This window comes from Pagrus pagrus, assembly GCF_965226575.1.
Source record: "Pagrus pagrus genome assembly, chromosome: 13".
In the NCBI taxonomy this organism is placed as follows: domain Eukaryota; kingdom Metazoa; phylum Chordata; class Actinopteri; order Spariformes; family Sparidae; genus Pagrus; species Pagrus pagrus.
The window spans coordinates 28520365-28539790 of NC_140197.1; the positions used below are offsets into that span (position 1 = coordinate 28520365).

A 19426-nucleotide genomic window follows, 5' to 3' on the forward strand; every position below is an offset into this window, starting at 1 on the left:
ATATTTTTGCATTAACTCATCAGAAAGCATCAACACAGCCAATGAAATGGTTGAAAAAAAATTGCTCAAAATCCCAAAATATTTTTTAATGCCTTACAACATATTTGTGTTTCTTAAATGTGACATTTTTTCACAGTCCTGCTCCTCCAACAACAAAAACAACCATCATGTATCAGAAGCAACAAGAAAAATATGGAAGGTCTGAAATGTTTCTGTGAGGAAAAGGAATTCAGTTTGTGTCAAGATGACACTGAAATAAGTTAAACTGCTCGGGAAACAAATACTGTTATCAGCCCCTTCAGGTATTTGGTGGCTTGCCAACATCCAGACACACTTGGTTTCCTCGCAGCGAGAACATTTAGTTCCTGTGTAGGAGCAGAAACCACCGTGGGTCCCAATTTCTGCACAAACAACATTTATATGAGAGCTTTGCAAAAACAAACACAGGAAGGTTCACAGCAAAAGTCAGTGTCTCAATCAATGTTTTCCAGTTCAAGAGAAAGAGATGGGTTCAGTTTTATTGACTTTTATTATAAAACATTAATTATCTTTTTTACTTCTTAAACAATAAAAAGTGCAGGCATGAAATCCATCTCCGATATTTTACTCAAATCTTGTTTTTTTTTTAACAATCGATGCTTAAACTTCAACTGTCACATCAGCAAAGCAACAACTAGGGCTGAGCGAGTACAGAATAATATACTAATATACTTTTTCAGGGTACAATATGTCAACATCCGTACTTGTGATGAAGGAAAATCCTCAGTGGGCAGCTGACGCGATGTGTGTTCATCAGCGTCTAAAACTCTTCTGGTCAAAAATATTGAACTGAAGCTCAATTCTGAGGCTGTTTCAAATAAATAATAAATAGAGCGACTTCTGATCAGCTCGTATCAACTTCAGCCTTCATTAAACAACTCCTGTTTAGCCCCACCCACTTCCAGTTTAAGCACCTCCCACTTCTGGTCCAAGCCCCGCCCATTCCAGGTTCAGGTAATTTGGCAGGTTGAACAGGTGAGGGTGTACTCGCTCATCCCTGGTAACGACTCATGAGAACTAAAATACAAGCGCTCATACAAAGACGGATAGTTAAAGCTGCACTAGGCGACTTCAGCTCTACGTGGAGGTAAAATATTAAAGGGTCGATTCACCCAAATCACAAAAATATATCTGAGTCGACTTTAACTTTCTTGGCGGCTGGATCTGCGAGATAATGTGATCTCCAGATCCAAATAAGAGGGCCAGTGCCACCTAAGACAGGAACTGGGGAAGTTTTCTCCAGTGCGAGCTATGTGAGACTACGTTTACTGAAACACGAGAGGGCTTTTATTTTGAAACAGAAACAGGAATGGTCGAGTTTGTAGTAACAGCTTAATGCAGCGACTTTAACGGGGCAAACAGGAGCGGACCAAAACTAAACTTAGCACAACAGCAGAGAGAAACTAAGAGAAGCCTGCTTCAAATAAAGGCCCGGTACCTTCTGCAGTCCAGGAAAATAAAGGCCTCCGGCCACTATTCGAGTAAATATGGAAGTTTTTTTCGGGAAAACAGCAGCAAATCCTCACATTTATCAAGCTGGAATTAGTATTTTTGTGTTTGGCGTTTTATAAATCACCACAGACTAGTGTTTCATCTTATTAATCTGAGTTTGTGTGCTTTTGTTGTAGTGACGCTTTAACTAACATCATTTAACAGATACGCCACAAAACAATAAACAAGTTGTCAGTCTTAAGTTTCCACATCCTGTGAGCAGAGAAACATCCAAACCTGACACCAGAAATAACGTGAATACGGTGAATGTGCAGTTTGTGGATTGTTCTTCTCTATCGCAGCCGTACTTTGTGATTTAGACACAAATTCTATATCGTTTTATATAAATCTTGCGTAGTGCAGCTTTATGTTAAACTTAAATACTTTTAGTGAAAAGAAGAATAAAGTCTACAAATAGAAATAAATAACAACCGATAGAATAAAATCATACTATAAAGTGCCTCGTAGCGAACATCAACTGTGCATGCAGCTCGACGAAAATAAATTAAGTTGGTTATGTGACGACTGAAGCACTAACAGGAATAGAAAAGTAGTACAAAAACTGTAGAAAGAAAAGAAAGTGGCCTCATATAAAGATTTTCTATACAACAAATCAATAAAGCTCATTTAAACTCTAATATAATAACAATTATGCCCAAATAATAAACTGTATATTTGTGACGTGGTGGGTCCAAGTGTGGATCATGAAGACGAGGAATAAATAGTCACGCACACTTTCGTACACACACAAACACACACACACACACACACACACACGCACACACACACACACACACACACTCAGAGAAACAGAACAAGACACATCTTATAAAAAATCTTGAAGTGGCCCCTGGTTGATCCGTCTGTGGTGACTCTTACCAGAAGGTTTTCCTTCTGCTCGAGCAAACACATACACACAACCACACACACACACATACACACAACCACACACACACACACACAACCACACACACACACACACACACACACACGCGCGCGCGCCTTAATTAGTGTTATAAAACTGCAGCGGTGAAATCAGGCAGATCACGTCGCACCCTGAGGAGATCTGTGGATCACTCTGGAAAATAAAAGACAATAAAAAGCATTAAAGACGAAACAACTGATTCTATTCATATACGTTTACATTGTTCCCTCAATTAATCGTCCATTCGGTCTATAAAATGTCAGACAAAAGTGCAAATGCTCAGAACCGTATCCTCGAGGACAAGCTGACATCTTCAAATGTCTTGTTTTGTCACGAAAGGTCTAAAAATATTTTTTTTCTGTCATAAAAAGCCGGGAGAGGCGACAAAATCTGGCATTTGAGAAGCTGCAACCATCAAATGTTTGTTGCTGTTCCTTGAGAAATGACGTCAAGGGTAACTTTCTACTGCAAATGTGAAAATAGTAGTATAAAGCCTTTGCCAAGTTGCATTGTGGGTAATAAAGGTGCCAGGTGTTGAAAAACAGTCTCATAAGGGACAGTTTAAAAACAAATGATCGAAATCGATCCGGCAGAAACAGAAATATCACCTTTTTTATTACACACATTCTTCTTCCTGGCGCCTACATTACCCACAATGCACCTTGGCCACTGAGTAACATCACTGGAGGCAGTTTATCAGATTACATGCAGCTAACGACTTTATACTACCCTTATTATGCAGTAGTACTTCCCAAGTACCCTGTAAACACACTTTAATGTGGAAAACTGGTGGAGTTACCCTTTAAAACGATTAATCGATTATCAACAACGATTATCAAACGCTTGTGTAACTGCTAAATATTATTATTTACCTCCAGTTTCCCCAGATGTCTTTCAGGTCATCTCTTGTGTTGTCTGGTTACACTCGTCAACAGTTTGTTCTGTTGGACACAAGAAAAAACATCAGCTGGAAATAAAAAGAAAAAGAAAAATCGGACAAGATGATTTTTCTGAAGCAGAAAATGTTTTATAGCGATTGTCAGATAATGAAACTTTAGGGGCTTTAGCCAAGAAGTAGAGAGGGGTGTCCACATACGTCATGTACACACTTCCTCTTTGCTTCTAGTTATCAGATGTTTTCAGGTGTTTGATCATGTGACTTGTATTTTTCACACACAGTACAACAGCTGCACACTGCCACAGTGTGAGCAGAGCCTAGAGGTTACGCTAGCGACCCCCAGAGGCCGAGCAGCTCGTCACACCTCGGCTCCGTTTACCTTGTGCTCCGGACATCTGACCGAGAAGTTTTCTTCGTTTAAGACGCAGCCTGAAATAAAACAACACACACACACACACACACACAGGCACAAAATCAGACTTAAAAATGTGTCATTTAAAAAGACTCATCACTTCATGCTGAGTGACACCGACAGACCTCCCACACACAAGATAAAAGCACAAATGAGTCAAACTGTCACCTTCACAGATCCGTCACATCATTTTCACAGACAGCAGAGATTTTTTAGGTTACAGCACAAAAAAACACAAGATAAAAATATTTACAAACGCTACAAAGAATGACAGCTCGGTCCCCCCTCGATAATAACAGGGTCGTATTCAAGCCTTTATTTCTCCTGACGTGTCTGACAGCTTACCTGACTGAATGGCACATCTGTAGTGATAATTTCGGGGACAGCCCTTCTGGAAACATCCCATTATTGCACCTGTTTGTTGGCACGCTGAACACACCTGAAAACAAACGTGGCATCTATTCATCGTCATCTTTCATCTCTGTATGTGATGTTGAATCATGTAAAATAATAAACAAGCTGATGTTCAGTTCCTCTTAATGCTCTTCCAGTACAAGAGATTTTATTTTTTTGTCCTGTACTTCAGCTGAAGGTAACAGGAGGCTTCACGAGTCACGATCTCGTAAAAGAGTCGAATCACGACGGCACCTTTCGCAGTTAAAAGTCTCTTTAGTACGAAATGTCCTCATTGTTGTGTGAGACGTGTAAAGAGCGAATTTCAAGCTGAATGACAGTGTGAGCTGATTGTTAATTTGTGGAAATTGCCAGAAAATGAGTCATCAACATTCTGATTATCAACTAATTGTCGATTTTTAAGCAAAGGTGGTGAAAAAATACTTCATGTTTTCCAGTTTCAGCTCCTACAAACGTCCAGTTTTACTGTGTTTCTTTGTCTCGTTTCACTCTAAAGTGAATCATTTTGAATTTTGGACTTTCGAAAGCGTCACCATGGGCTCTACGAAAGTCTCGCTTGGCTTTTTTAAAACAATCTTTTTAAAGATGATTTCATGGTGCTGCTGCTTCATATTATCTGCTTTTCTACACAGAAGTCTCAGATGAACTTTTTTCTCCTCCTCCCTTTCTGATTTGTTCCCTTTACTCATGGATTATTGTTATTTTTTTTGTTGCTGTTTCCTTTAAAGCATCTTTGAGTCTCTGGAAAAGCGCTTTGTAAATCTAATATATTATTATCGATTAGAAGAAGGACTGTGGCGTTGGTCCCCCAACACTTGGAAAGATATTTTCACTGTCGATCAATCTGTGAGATATTTTCTTGATTACTCGATTAGTAGTTTGGTCTATAAAAGTGTCCCAGAGAGCTGATCTTTCAATCCTTGTGTTGTTTTTTTTAAAATAAAGACCTCGTTCTGTGTCACTCACTGTTTCTTGAGCGAGCCGGGCCGCCTCCTCCAGCCCGTACAGCTTCCCTCGGACCAGAAACACTCCGGCACACCAGATCCCGCAGTCCTCGTGGATCCAGCACTCGAGCAGGCGAAGAGGCACCTTTGGGAGAGAGTGGTTGTTGCCCTCGAGCAAACCATTAACAGCAGAGCGGTCGTTACCGCCACAACGATCATCGGAGGAGTTCACTGAATGGCTTTTAACGAGTAAATGTTCTTCCTCGTTCTGCTCGGTCCTGCCGTTCTGCTGCTGGTTCTGACAGTCCACAGACGGGCTGCTGGTGGGATGGTACGGTCCGTGAAGGTCCCCGAGGCCCATGGCGTTCGCCGTCTGACCACACAGGCAGCACAGCAGCGTGTCCTGACACCGGTTCTCTGGGCTGAAGCGACCCAGCTGGAAACAGGAAGTGTTGGGAACGAACCCCGACAGAGACCTGGAGGCCGCCCGCTGCTGTCCTCCTCTGTTGCTCCTCACTGTGGCCTCCTCCTCCTGATAGTTGACCACGGTGCACGTCCTCTTCTCCACGTGGACAAACGGGCAGAAATTGCCAGATTTCTTCTCCTTTTTCTCCTCTTTGATTTTTGCATATTTGAGCATGATTTCTGGCTCTATGGGAGGAAACTGAGCAGGAGGTCCGGCCTGCGATCGCCTTTTTTTCTTCCGTCTCACGACAGTTTTTTTGTTTGCCGACTTGTTTATCTGCTCCGGTTGAGTTCTGCTGTTCTCCTTCTGTTCAGTCCTTCTCAACTTTTTAGCTTTTTTACAAATGTTGAGCGGCTTCTTTCGTTTACGACTGATGGTTTTCGTGCGGGACGCGTTGCGGCGAGTCTGCGGCTTGTGCGACTCTCTCTGTGGCGACTTCCTGTCCGTCTGATCGTCCACGCCGGACTCCTCTGAGTGGCTGCTCGCTCTTTGCGACACATCTGGCTGCGAGACCGGCTCGTCTGCGTCTGAGCTGGATATCCTCACCGCGTACTCGATCATGTCCTCAGAGTCACAGCTTTCGTTGTATATTCCCACGGCGTCGTTTTTGGCTCGTCGCCTCAGACTGTGCCGGGACCCGCTGCAGGTGAGCGGCGGCGTTTCAGAGGCCGACTTCCTGATTCTGCTGCTACGTCGGACTTGTCTGCGTGGAGCTTTTTTCTCCGGACTCTGTGGAGGAGTTTCTCTCCCCAAACTCTTCTTAGAAGTAAAAGAGCTCCTTTTCTTTTTCTGGTTAGTGACTGAAACTTCAATAACGTCGCTGTCATCGCTTGAAAGGTCTACCGGGGATTCAGCGGGGTTGCCATAAACAGCACTTAGGTCTGACAGGAGGACAACAGGCCTGGTGTGATGAACAGGAATGTCCACTGAGCTGTCCGAGGACTCCTCCGAGTACGAGCTGTCGGGACTGGGCGAGCTCAGAGGCTGAGGTAGGTGATAGCAACCTCTCCCTTCATCCAGCGAGGACACAGCTGGGGACAGGGGCTCCACGATGTGCCTCACACTGTCCTGAATGAACGGAGTGCATAAGAGCGGCTCCTTCGCCGAAGAAACCAGGAAAATAACATCCGAGCCGCTGTCGCTCTCCTCCCCGCAGCTGCTCTCGGGAACTGGACCGCTGCTCTGGTCGGGCCCGTAGAAACCAGGATGCCACAGGTTGCCGTGGACTCCGTCGCGGTACAGGTCCAGCCCAGGAGCTATTGTTGAATTCATGTAGTTACCCAACGACTCGGGGCGCTGCTCCATGTCTCTGCAGTGGACAGGAGCACCCGGCAGGGAGCTGTAGGAGGACGAGGCTCTGGTTCTGAACGGGGAGCTGAGCTCTGTGCTGCAGCTCGGCGGGCGTCGGTGGTACCACTCGGGCTTCTTGGCCAGGTCCATGGCTTCAGTGTGGCTGCGGGTCAGCGGGTTGACTGAGTAGCTCTTTGACAGGTCCATCGCCATGAGAGACGGATCCTGAGAGGACACTTCCATCACTGCAGAAAACACACATCAACATTACTGAGATGAGTCATCTGATACCTGATTTTTATTTTTTCGCAGTCATCAGCTTTCAGCAGCTTCTATCCTGTTTATGTTAATGTCTTTTACATGAAAGCAAAGAGGCAGTGGAGGCTTCAAAGTTAGAGAGGGAAGCGTGCGCCCTTCTCTCATTACTCAAACCACCATCGTTATTACAAACCACCTTGAGCTCCAGGACTTGGATCACTTATGCTATTTTTTCTTTTGGTCATTAGTCTCCCTCTCTCTCTCTTTTTTTTTTTTAACAAAATAAAGTATTTAAATCTAAAAGTTCACTGGCAGAAATGTTTATAAAACCATTTTTAATTTAAAAGATTTCACTTGACCAGTTTAACACAGCAGAGGATGAAAAACAATATACTTAAATATGATAAAACATTTAACTGCACAAGTCAGACTAAAGTATTAAAACAACAACATGGCTGAACAGATAAGAAATATATAAACACACAAAGTGACCACCAAAAATCATGCGGGACCATTTCAGGAATAATCCAAGTAAACTACAAACTCAGGGTCTAAAATAATAATATTTTTACTCTGTTGTTTTTTCCCATATATTTGCTTCAGAAGTTGACTATTATAGAAATAGTTAGATAATAGTTTAGATTACCAGTTGGCCATTTCAGTCATTTTTCAAGTACAAATAGTAAGACGTGCAGATCATTCTCTGGTTTCAGCTCCTTAATTGACAGAATTTGTTCTCAGTGGAAAATAAGGTCGAACACCTTTTGTAGTTAGAAAGGTGGCAGGGTCCGCCAAATATAAACAAAGTAAAACAGTATAAACTGTGTTGTCCTTTAAGGTCAGCTTGTTTATTCAGTCATGAAAACAAAGAGAGGTTGTTTATTTAGTTTGTTTTTGCAGAAAATAAATCAGTCGATGAAGGTCTTTCTCTTCTGATTAAGATTTCATCCCCAGAACTACGTAGAGAACATTTGAAGACGTTTCCTCTTATGACGGGTGTTTTTAGACATTAAACAGACGATGTATTAGTTAATGAATCTGAAAATACTCATAAGATCGATCAATAATGAACATAATTGTCAGTTCGATTCCTGCCACCCGAACTTTTTAGTTGACACTGAACATTAGTTAGTACGTCTGCAGCTAACAACTATATTCATTATCAATTAATCTGCTTATTATTTTCACGATCGACAGATTAATTTAGTCTAAAAAAAATTTCAAAACTCTCTGGAAAATTTCCAAGAACCCAAAGTGACGTCTTTAAAACGAGAAAAATCAAATATACACAATACACCTGTTAGATATTTATTTGGTATCGTGAGTTTAAGTATTTACAATAAATACTACTTCACAAAATATAAAAGGAAGGACATTTTTGTCAAATCTGAAATGTAAACTACTAATTTTACTGTATTGTAATGACATGTCACAGTAGTGTCAGTATGATGTGCAGCTGAAACATGAAGGAAAACAAATACTGGATTGGTTTTGGTTTGGCAGCTTTTCAATGTCAACATTATTTATTTATTTTATTATGCTGGTTAATATTCTGTCAGGAAAACGGGGACAAACAACACACCTGGACATGATGTCTAAGTGAGCTGTGTGATGTGAACAGGTAGGCCCGCTCACTGATCCATCAGGAGTGATGTCAGAGGTAATGTAAGCTGCCTGTAAATAACAACATGATGTGCAGCAGCTCCAACTCACAACAAGTGTTTCGTCTGTATTTGTAAAGTTAGCACCGCCGTGATCTTACCCCTGCGGCGGCAGTAGTCCTGGCTGGGCGACCCCGGTCCTGACCGTGCAGGCTGTAAGGATGTCACTTTCCCCTCAAACAAGTCTGGTAGCTGGGTTAGCTAACACACCTATGATCCAGGCCCATCATCAGCACTGGATGTAAACAAAAGCAGCCCGAGTTCATGCTAGCTGGCGAGCTAACGTTAGCCCGCTAAGCTATCTTCAAACGTAGACGACGCTCGACGCGATAACGGCTGAGAAACATCACGACTAAACAGCTGCTAGCAGGTAATCACACCCCGCCTCGCTACTGTTGGTATTTTAAAGTTGTCATCATGGATACCTTCTTCCTCCAGCGTCAAGTCTCACCGAAGCAACCGGGAAGACACCGGAAGAGAACGGCGTCCCTTCAAAGTAAAAGCATCAACCGTTATGCACGGTTTTAAAAGATGGCGGCCTGACTAATACCACTTTTTCCACTGGTCAAATATCCCACGTAAACACGCTAAGATCAGGCTTTTGTTGTGCATTATTTATGTGTAAACTCTGCATTTACACCCGGGTCGATTGACTCTGCAGGACACACGGGTCGACCCGGGTGAACGCGCTAAATTCCGCCGCGCGAAGTGATGACGCGTTTTCAACATCCGGTGGTGGCGCGTAAATAAAGAAGGAATTTGGGATGTAGTGCATCAAGGACGTTTTATTACTGGACATAGTTTGAGGTGGAGCCCAGTTAATTCATATGAACGCTGCTCAGGGGTGTTTTGAAGCAAAAAAAAAAAAAAAAAAAAAAGTTGGACCGCCCGCCGATGAAAACACCTGGATCACCGACCGAGCCGGCTAACTTCCGGGTTAGCGCCCGGCTAACTTAAAGGGGGATACAATAGTTTAATCGTGCGGTTCTTCTAGAAATTGTGATGAATACCGTCCAAGATAGATTGAATATTTGTGGCTGCATCTTCACAACAAAGCAAAAGTAAAAAGTAACAAATTACGACTGAATTTACAAACAATACAATGAGGCCCCACATTTCAACCTGGCAACACAAAATAACAGACAGCATGAGTTTAATCAGCCAATTTGATTTAATTAATAAAAAACATTTTTATTAATACTGCAGTGTATAAATATAAATTACAGTTGGTGTATGACAGAGAAATCTACCAGTTCACTGCCAGAAATGTTTATAAAACCATTTTTAATTTAAAAGATTTAATCGATAAAAAAAAAACTTGACCAGTTTAACGACACGTACAGCAGAGGACGAGCGGGTGAAAAAAACATACATAATATATGATAAAACATAATTGCACAAGTCAGATTTAAGTTTTACAAAAACAAAATGGCTGTACAGATAAAATATATATGAAACACACAAAGTGACCACTTGTTTTTTTATGATAATATTTTGTAAATACACAAAAAACTGGCAGTTTCACAGGATCATTTCAGGAGAAATCAATGTAAATTACAAACTCAGTGTCAAAAATGTTAATAATTGGTCCAGACAGACGAAACACACAACAGACAGACAATATAAAACATGTTATCTTTCTTTTAAAAACTGAAAGCTGAAAAAAGAGGGATGGATAAGAGAGCCTGGATTCATTAAATAAGACATCAGCCCTTCTGAAAGGAAAATATTTTTCATTTTAAAAACATTTCTCGTGGGTGAAACTAAACGGAGAACACTTTAAGTTACAGTGAAAACAAATGAAATGTTCACGGCGACGTCTCGTCCAGAGCGCGATGAGCGAGCCTCAGGTTCTCTCTCAGTTCGTCCATGTCTCTCTCTGTTTTCGCTCTCACCACACTCAGCTCAGTGTACATGTCCTTGTACTTCTTAGTGGCGTTCCTCTTGTCCTGAAACGTGATGTATGGAAAACCAATCCGGTCATTATTCATGTCATTTTCCTGGCTGTTTAACGTTTTTATGTCTCCTCAAGGACACACTCCTGTACAGCGACCATGATGTCAGTGTGCGTCTGAGTACGCTACGTATGATTTTTATTTATTACGTTTATATTTAATATTCCAGCTGCTGTTTGTGAGTCTCACCTTTTGTGCCGACTGCAGTTCGTCCTTCAGAGACGTGATCTCCTGCTTCAGACACTGGACCTCAGACTCCTTCACTCGCAGGGTAATCTGAAATATAAAGATCAAATAATCAGCTCATATCTTTAGCAAAGGTTAAAGAATCAAATCATTTATTCACACTGATAAATCACATTTAAGTGCTTTGGAAGGGTTGATGGTGAACAGTATTGTGTCTTGGGTGACATCTTGTGGACAGACGCGTGAAAAAATGATGCAATCAACAGTGAAGCTTGTTAATGAAAGTGAAACTTTAATACTATAATATAAAACTATAATAAATTCCACCAGTTGTAGCTGCATTACTAATAATGAATGCAAGGTTTAAAAATGCAGATTCAGTCTGAAAGTAGCAACAGCACACTGTAAAAAAATAGTGTCTGACTAACTGACTTTTGTGTCCACTGGGGGAAGCAGAAGTAACAGTTTTAAATGGCATTTAATGGACATACTCAAGTAAAGGGAATATTCTTAGTTAAATAAAGTGTGTACTGGTTTCCTTTTATAGAAAACATCACGGATGGAAGATCCTGGATGGATAATAGTTCCCTCTCATTTTCATTTGAACTATTTCCTCCCTGTGTTTTCACCTCCGAACAGGAGCGAATGAAGACGAAACTCACCTCCATTTCGTACACATCCATCCCCTGATTGAGCGGCAGAGCGTCCTGTTTCGCCAGAGAACAAAGTCTGGTGATCTCTGCTGCGAGGTGGCCGCTTAACTCCTGGACGAGTCAAAAACAAAACACAACAATGAGGCTTCTCACTTAGTGACACGATGAGAAAACTGAGAATTATTGGGCTGAAAACAACAACAACTACCCAACTCTGTGGGGGTTACTTGTGTAGAAGAACATGTAAAAGACGTATTAAAGAGTGTGTCTCAGGAGCTCTCACCTGGTTTCTGGTCCTCAGGTCCTGGTTCTCCTGCTGACACTGACACAAAGCTTTCCTCTCAGCATCCAGAGCCTGAACCAGATGTCCGTTCTCCAGACACTTCAGAGAGAACTGCTGCGACAAAACCTCGAGCTCCCGCTCGTACGACGTCAGCTCCTCACTTCACAAACACACACAGACTTTTCATGAGAACATTGATAGATAAAAACAGAACAATATGTGGACTTGAGCATTTTTTCCTGCAGGCCGTACCTGTGCTGTCTGTAAATGTCTTCCAGGTGAGTGTTTCCTGTGCTGTTCTCTGACTGACACCTCTTCTCCACCTCCCTCTCCAGCTCCAGACGGTGAGCGTTCTTGATGGCTTCGATTGCTGAGAGAAGAACGAGGTGATACAAGATTTCATGAGATTAATCGAGGATTATTAATAAATATCAGATGCAAATCCAAATATGCGCAAGTACAGGAATGACACAGTACGGGATCCATAACAGACTCAAGCTCTTATTAGATTTTCAAAATAAAACATGTTGCTGACAGGACTGATGAGTCTCTCCTCACCGGTTGCCGTAGCAGCGCTTTCCTCATCCAGCAGTTGGTCTCTCTCCACCAGGAGGCGCTCTACTTCCTGTTGGTGTCGACGCTGCAGCTCCTCCACGACCTTCACGTGAGACTCCTCCATGGAGGTGAAGCCGCGCTCACACGTGACCTGAAGGAACAAGAGATGGTCACTACTCAAAATAGTACTTAAGAAGTGTAAATTGTACTTATTCCATCATCTTTTGACACAAATAAGTTTCATTTTTACTGCAAATGTTTCCTTGATTTCTAATAATCGGTATCGACCCAGAAATAAGTCGTCAGTCGACCCCTAGTTTCAGTATTGGACACCTTCAGTCTTAAACTACAAACAGCTCAACCCACCTTCAGCTTCTCCATCTCCTTCTCATGTTGCGTCTGAGCAGAACTAATTTTTCCATCAAACTCTTCTTTCATCTCCTCCTCCATGACCGTCAGCTGCTCCTCCAGCTCCTTCACTCTTCTCCTCAACTCTAAAACTTCCTCTGTCTCAAAGCTCAGATCTGTTTCCTCGTGTGATGCGTCATTTTTCTCTGTGGTTTCGTCTTCTATCTCCTGAAGACCTTCAGTACCTGAAGGTTGAATTTCCATAAAGTTGAGCTCGAGGGACTCGAACATCTCTTGTTCTGGTGTTTCATCAGCTACCTGTGACATAACATCCGTGTCCTGTGGGTAAATCTCTTCTGTCTGACAACACACATCCATCGTATTGCCTGAAGACAATGAATTTTCTTCCTCTAGGTTTGACAAGACTTCTCTTATAACCCTGTTTTCTTCCGTCAAGTTGACACAGTTGCTGCAGATGAGAGAAGAAGTGAGCTGTCTCTGATTGGTTTCCTCCAGCTGCTCTTCATATTTGATCTGAAGCCGGTTTAAACGACAGCAGTACAACGCTTCAGTTGCTGCAGAGTGCATCAAACCAGACCAGGGATGCTCCGAAAAGTAGAAATTAGAGATTCTGTCGGCCATCAGCTGGAGTTTGTCCCGTGTGGAGGTGCTGACGGAGGAGGCGAGGTGGTTCAGCAAAGACATTTTCATCTGTGTTACTACCCTGAAGTGTTTAATCTCAAACATCCTGCTTTCATCTCCTGCAGTATTACAAATAATATCCACATCTATCAAACTTTCCCTCCCTTCGTCTGTCTCCGGAAGAAGATCGTTCCCTAAAAGAAGCATCTGTTTCTCCATTATCATTCGTTCTGTCGCCTCAGTGAGAAGCACTTCTTCAGGATTCAGTTTGTTGAGCAGTGACCTCCAAAACTCCTCCTCCCACTTCAACCGATTCACCACCGTCGGCTCCGTCTCTTCACTCTCCTCCTTCCTCAAACCAACATCCAACTTCTCGACCGCCTCCAGTAATTTTCCCAAAGCGTTCAGCCTCATCACCACCCCCTCGATCACTTGCTGGATCCTTTCTTCACCAGAAACATGTCTGTTGCTCTCTACATCTTTCGACCTCTCCTTCTGCAACTCTTCATTCAGCCTCCTGATGTCGGCCTCCGCCTCTGCAGCTGTTTGGCGGTAAAGTTTCTCAGCCTCCTTCAGCTCCTCGTTCTGTGTCTGGAGCTCCGTCAGCTGAAGCAGATATCCCTCCTCTTTTTCTGCACTTTCGTTTTTCTCCTGTCCTGTGACGTTGAGCTGCAGCAGCGCCTCCGTCTCCCTCAGATTCTCCTCCAGGGAGGCGATCAAGCTCTGGGCCTCCAGGAGCTGCTGGTTCCTCAAATTCAGCTCCCTCTCCAGATCTTCATCCCCTGTTTGTCCCAGCTGCTCCACCTCCGGGAGGTGATGTGGTTCAGTGTACCTGCTGCTGAGCTCTGCTTTCAGTCTCTCGATCTCGCGGTCTGCCTCCGTCAGCTGGTTTAGCATCTCCTGGTTGCGCTGGTTGAGAGCCTCGTTCTGGCTGGTGAGCAGCTCCACTTCCTGGGAGAGCCTCCTCACCACCGCCTGGTCTGGAGGACTGTGGTTCTCCACACAGCCATTCAGCGAGGTGTTCTCTTCCTCTTTAGGCTTCTCCAGGATTAAAGAGCCATATTCACTGTTATTTATTTGTGTTTCTGAGCTGACAACCTGCTGCTCTTCTCCGTTCAGCTCATTCTGGTGGTTGGTTTCGCCGTCGCTCTGACAAAATACAGGTGATAATAAAGGTGAAGCTTCTGTCTCAGGAAGTAAATCCCTCAGTTCCTGGAAGTTTCCTTCTGTGTCGTGCAGCCAGATTCTGGGTGTCTTAGGTGATAATGAAGGCGGGTCGAAGCTGAGCTGCTCCTGCATGCTCTGTCTGATGATGTTCTGCTGTTGTAGGAGCTCTCTGGTTTCTTTGTACGTGTCGTTCAGGCTCTGTGTGTGGCTGTTCAATGGGTTGTCGTTTGTGTCCAATAGGCAAAAATCTGCTGCAGAACTCAGAGGAGGGTCCAGCTTTAGAAAAGACAACAGACAAGAAAGAAAAAACAGAAGGATTAGCTACTGAGGCACAGAAAAATATATCAAACACTGAGAAAATAAAGGAGCTGAGGCCCAAACTGTGTCAGACCTGCTGCTGGTAATATCCTGCTGTACTCAGCTGAGCCTCAAGCTTCAGTCGGTGATGCTCCGACTCTGCCAGCTGGGCCTTCAGATCCTCCACCTTCAAGAGATTAAGTCCAAAATTCAGTTGTTTTTGTCTCCAACTCCTGAGAAACTTTTTTGGCTCTTGAGCTGCAGGATGTTAAACTTTCTCCAGCAGCTAGTAGCAAAATTGTATGTATTTGGTTCGTTGCTGGTAAGTTAGTGTAGGTGAAGGACTGAAGCATTACTCAGGTGGTGTGAGCTTTTTTTTGTTGTCAAAAACAAAACCAATAACTTTTCAATAGAAATGTGGTTGATGAGAATGTTGACACTGACCCAAAGTACCTAAAATAGCTAAAAAGCTTGTGACATTTCTCTTTAGTTTCACCACAGTAAGCATTACACAGGGTTTGCTCCTTTGTTAACATAAAATATTGGTTGGTGGAGACTTAAACCTAGAGTCACTGAAACAACGAGAGTGGTGGACTACTGAGTTGTTTACATGGGGTTAGCCCTGCTAGCTTCTTGTGTGTACAGAGTCCATTTCATATCCAGTATCCATTTTAAAAATATTTATATTTGTGTGCATGTGGACCGGCTTGAAGCACTCACCCCCGTCCTGTAGCTGTCCAGCAGCTTCTCCATCTCCACAGACTCTTTCTCTTCAGTAAACATCGGGACCGTCTTCTCCAGCCTGAAAATCGTCTTCTCCACCAGCTTCCAGCACTCCTCTATGTCTTTCTCCACTTTCAGCTGTGATTTTGGGCTCAGTGCTCTGACGCCGTCATCTTCTGTTTCGTCTCCGATCACCTCCCAGCCCAGAGAGATGCCCAGCATGCTCTCATACCTCCTCCTCCTCTCCTCCCTCCTCTTCCTCCTCTCCAGGTCGGCCAGCTCCAGCGAGCACAGAGCTTTGGTCTTCTGAAGATCTGCGTCCAGAGTCGGCTTCTTCTTCTGAGGCCTGAACTCGGCCCAGTCGAAGGTTTTGTAGCGTCCTTCACGCCGTCGCTCCATCACAGTCCTGTGTTTGGGGTCTCTGTCTATGGAGACGTCAGCGGAGGGAGAGTCCTGAGTCACATCTGGTTTTGGGAGAGCTTCGGGTGGACCGAGATGACCAGGTAAACTGTGGACAACATGAAGGTGTGTTTAGAGAGAGGACAGGAAATTATCAACATGTAGAGGACTGTGCAGCCATTCTTATTCTACTGTTTAATTTGTCTTATTTTATTTTAGCTTCACTTAATGTTATATGAAATATTTAAAAACAAAATCAAATGTAGATTCTCTTAAATTTAGATGCAAGACTACCTGGCCACATCAGGGGCGTTAGCTGGATGTACGTTCTTCATCAGAGCCTGGATCCAGTTCTTACGAATCCCTGAAGTCATGGCTGACAGTGTGTAGACACCTTTAGGGGTCTTAGACATAAAAAAAAGAACAATTAACTGATTGTCTTCACCATGCAGGAGTCAGATGTTTTGTCTGTTTATTTTAGAAACCGTTTTCTTACGTGGATCTGGAAGCCGTAGTTTCTTTGCACCTGGTACTCAGACACATTAAAACACTTCGTCAGGTCGATTTCTCCCTCGAGGTCTGAAGCCTGAAGAGAGAAAACAAAAAGATATTTCAACGTATTCTTGAAGGAAAAAATTCTTATATGTGGTCGATTAAACTAATATGAAAATACCTCCTCAGCTATTGAGTCCTTGTAGAACCTCAGACTGTCAGTCGACAGCACAAACCAGAATTTCTTCCACTAGAGGGCGGCAGAAGACAAATAAAGGTTAATGTGGACGAGAGGATGTTAACAAATCTAATGTGAAGAAATTATTTAAATCAAAATAGTTTACCTGGTCGTTTTCATCCAACTTCACCATCCAGCCTTTTTTAAAGTTTAATAAATCAGGCTGTAAAGAAAAAAAACACAATGTAAACATGAACAGAAACAAATAGTAACAATCTTCAGACTAAATGTAAAAACTGTGAATGACGGGTTGTGTTTATTTGTGTCACTTTGTATTTAAGTGGATCTAGTTTGTTATGAGTCCATTTCCTTATGTTAATGTGATTTTGCCACATTTCAGCAGCTACAGTCAAGATTTTGGCTTCAAAGGGGTGTAAATAATGTCTTTTCAAACCCATTTGGGATCTCAGGGCCTCTCAGGATTACGCCAGATGACCATTTTATGTTTTTCATGTTGCTTCTCCAGCTCCTACTCTAGCTCTATTTGTGTAGATGTTTTACTACCTACTGGATATATGACAAATAATCAGTCATCCAAATGATCTCTCAGCCCACTTAACTGTAATCTTCTATCATTTCAGCAGAATAGACAAGTCACTTGTTTCTAGACACTGTTTCACCAACCATGACAACATTTTTCCTGCACGTCTGTCAGAAATGTTTGGTGGACTATGAAACTTCATCTGACTTTCCATCAGCACATTCTTGGGTGAACTGTTCCTTTAAGGGTTACCGTTCACCACCATTTGTAGCAGCAGTGTGTGATGCTGCCTTAAATTTACAGACAGAAATTACTTGCATTTAGTTTTTTGTATTTGTTGAAAACTAAAGCGTAGGTCTTGTTTTTGTGACTGACCGTCATGACGGTGTCTGATGTCCTGCGGTCCAGGGAGCGGGCTCGTCTCTGAGGTGGGGGCGCTGTGAGCTGGACGATGTCTCCACATGACTGCAGCTTCTGTGAAGAAATGAAACAACTCTTTTCATCACCAGAATATGTTTTCAGGTTCGCGCTGATGTGAAGACGTGACGTGTTTTCTCAATCAGGACGGTGGCAGTTTGTCAGCGCCGCCTGCATTCCATCAACCAGAGTAACCGATAGTCTGGATCCTTGGCAGAGCTGTCAGCTGTAAGGATTAGGCCTGCTGCAGAGCACCGCGGGGAGCCTTTTCTACACTGCCTGTTAAACTCTTACCACTGAACTGCACATGGATGACTGCATTTTGGCTGTGGAATGCATGAAGAGGTTTTAGAGGCTACATAATCCCTGGTACTCTGCAGCTTTTTGTCTTACATTTCAGAATGATGCTACGAGTCCATGACTCGTGCTTCTTACGGTCATGTTTCATGCTGCTTCGACGGCACGTATCAGAGTCTCTTTCAAGTCTGGATTACACAGCATTTAATGAAGCAAGGGTACGTTTTTTGTTTACTTGAGCCTCTGCTATTCAAAAGATTCATTCTTCCCTCTTATATAACCACTTTAACAGGGAAAAAAATTACCACTTTAATCGTTACAGAACATTCTTTGTGTTTTTTTTTTTCTTCTTCTGGCATTTACGTTGAAAACTATCCAAGGACACAACACACGGAGGAACACAGTGATCCGACTGCTGTGTGAACTCTTTTTTTCCTTCCAAACAATCGCTGACCGCTGCAGACAGAGCCTGTCCTCTGTCTTGTGAAGAAGCCTCCCGAAGCTGTAGGGGGGGGAGAGCCAGGGGGGAGGAAGAGGAGGCTGTCTTGGGAATCTCAGCTCAGAGGCCTGAATGAACTCCGGACAGGCTCTTTTGACCTTCTCCTGGCTACCAAAACAAACGCACCCAAAGACACATAAATCATCACGTGGGATAAAATGTCCTGCTGGTGCATTTAAAAGACAAATCCTCTGGAATGAGCCAGTCTGTTTAATCAAAGATTAACAGCTGCCACAGTGATGACCATCTGTGTTGCACTGTCAAGATGATTGTACTGTGACGGACTTTTTCTGCATCAGCTTCGGCCACTGAGGGGCGTTTTTAATGAAGCTGACTCATTCAGTATTGTCTTGAATGAACCAAACTAACTCAACCAGGATTAAACTGTTTTATAACTCAGAGCTGAAACATCGAACACTGATTACACCAATTGAAGCATTCCTCCTCTTTCTTTACCAACAAAAATAAAGACAGATTTTGGTCAAGTTTTTATCTTTTAAACTACATTTTAGGCTGGTTACCAATATACACCTCACACCCACCGCTTAGTCCTACCCCTCAGTTTTGCGTGTTCACATCTAGGTGTTGGTGTCCCGATTGTTTTTTATCGTTACAATTCAAACTGAGGGTTGTGAGAAATCTGCCGTTTCAATGTATTATGGTCCTTTTCTTTATAACAAGCATAAAACAATCTACTAGTTTGATAGCCTATAAAGCACCGCTAATGGCCATGTAACATGTAACATTACATACTTATGGCTTGATCAGATCAAATAAGTTGGTCCTATTTTTTATTTAATCAACTTTCCCTCATGATTATAATTTATGGTGCTCTAATGCAGGGGTGTGCCTGTCTATTACATGCAACTTTTTTCAATACATTTTGACTTTTCAATAGCCCGGGCAACACATCGCTGCTTGCTAGGCTAATACATGTGAAGTTTCCATATGCAGTAGCTCAAGTTGCCTTGCTGACTCAACTATGACTGTAAATCG

At 42.9% G+C, this 19426-nt stretch overlaps 2 protein-coding genes and 1 long non-coding RNA gene across 3 annotated transcripts in view; 1 reads left to right on the forward strand and 2 right to left on the reverse strand.

Annotated features, from left to right (window-relative positions):
- On the reverse strand, positions 1-9452 carry LOC311268533 (uncharacterized protein). Its single transcript, XM_084372211.1, has 6 exons — positions 8900-9452; positions 5146-7124; positions 4111-4204; positions 3733-3782; positions 3328-3396; positions 1-2608 (listed from the first exon to the last, which is right to left on the reverse strand). The coding sequence occupies exons 2-5, from the start codon at positions 7120-7122 to the stop codon at positions 3355-3357; spliced, it is 2163 nt and encodes a 720-aa protein (XP_084228337.1). The 5' UTR covers positions 7123-7124; positions 8900-9452; the 3' UTR covers positions 1-2608; positions 3328-3354.
- On the forward strand, positions 9092-12424 carry LOC311268536. Its single transcript, XR_014623975.1, has 3 exons — positions 9092-9168; positions 11894-12016; positions 12211-12424. It is a non-coding gene; the product is annotated as an uncharacterized lncRNA (long non-coding RNA).
- Positions 9947-19426, reverse strand: part of LOC311268532 (uncharacterized protein) — a 21203-nt gene continuing 11723 nt past the window's right edge. The window contains exons 9-22 of the mRNA XM_084372210.1: positions 17593-17691; positions 16843-16899; positions 16680-16748; positions 16503-16592; positions 16301-16410; positions 15605-16115; positions 14979-15071; positions 12797-14863; positions 12434-12581; positions 12128-12245; positions 11876-12035; positions 11602-11703; positions 10943-11029; positions 9947-10747 (exon numbers count right to left, since the gene is read on the reverse strand). Of these exons, the coding sequence (XP_084228336.1) occupies positions 10607-10747; positions 10943-11029; positions 11602-11703; positions 11876-12035; positions 12128-12245; positions 12434-12581; positions 12797-14863; positions 14979-15071; positions 15605-16115; positions 16301-16410; positions 16503-16592; positions 16680-16748; positions 16843-16899; positions 17593-17691 (3852 nt within the window). The 3' untranslated portion in view covers positions 9947-10606. The remainder of the gene's footprint in view (positions 10748-10942; positions 11030-11601; positions 11704-11875; positions 12036-12127; positions 12246-12433; positions 12582-12796; positions 14864-14978; positions 15072-15604; positions 16116-16300; positions 16411-16502; positions 16593-16679; positions 16749-16842; positions 16900-17592; positions 17692-19426) is intronic.

Excerpts from the sequence above, each read along its gene's own strand:
- LOC311268533 (XM_084372211.1), bottom strand. The coding sequence starts at position 7,122 with ATGGAAGTGTCCTCTCAGGATCCGTCTCTCATGGCGATGGACCTGTCA. Across the intron at positions 3,783-4,110 it reads CAGATGTGCCATTCAGTCAG|GCTGCGTCTTAAACGAAGAA; the intron begins GTAAGCTGTCAG and ends GTTTTATTTCAG. Across the intron at positions 3,397-3,732 it reads TCAGATGTCCGGAGCACAAG|AACAAACTGTTGACGAGTGT; the intron begins GTAAACGGAGCC and ends TGTGTCCAACAG.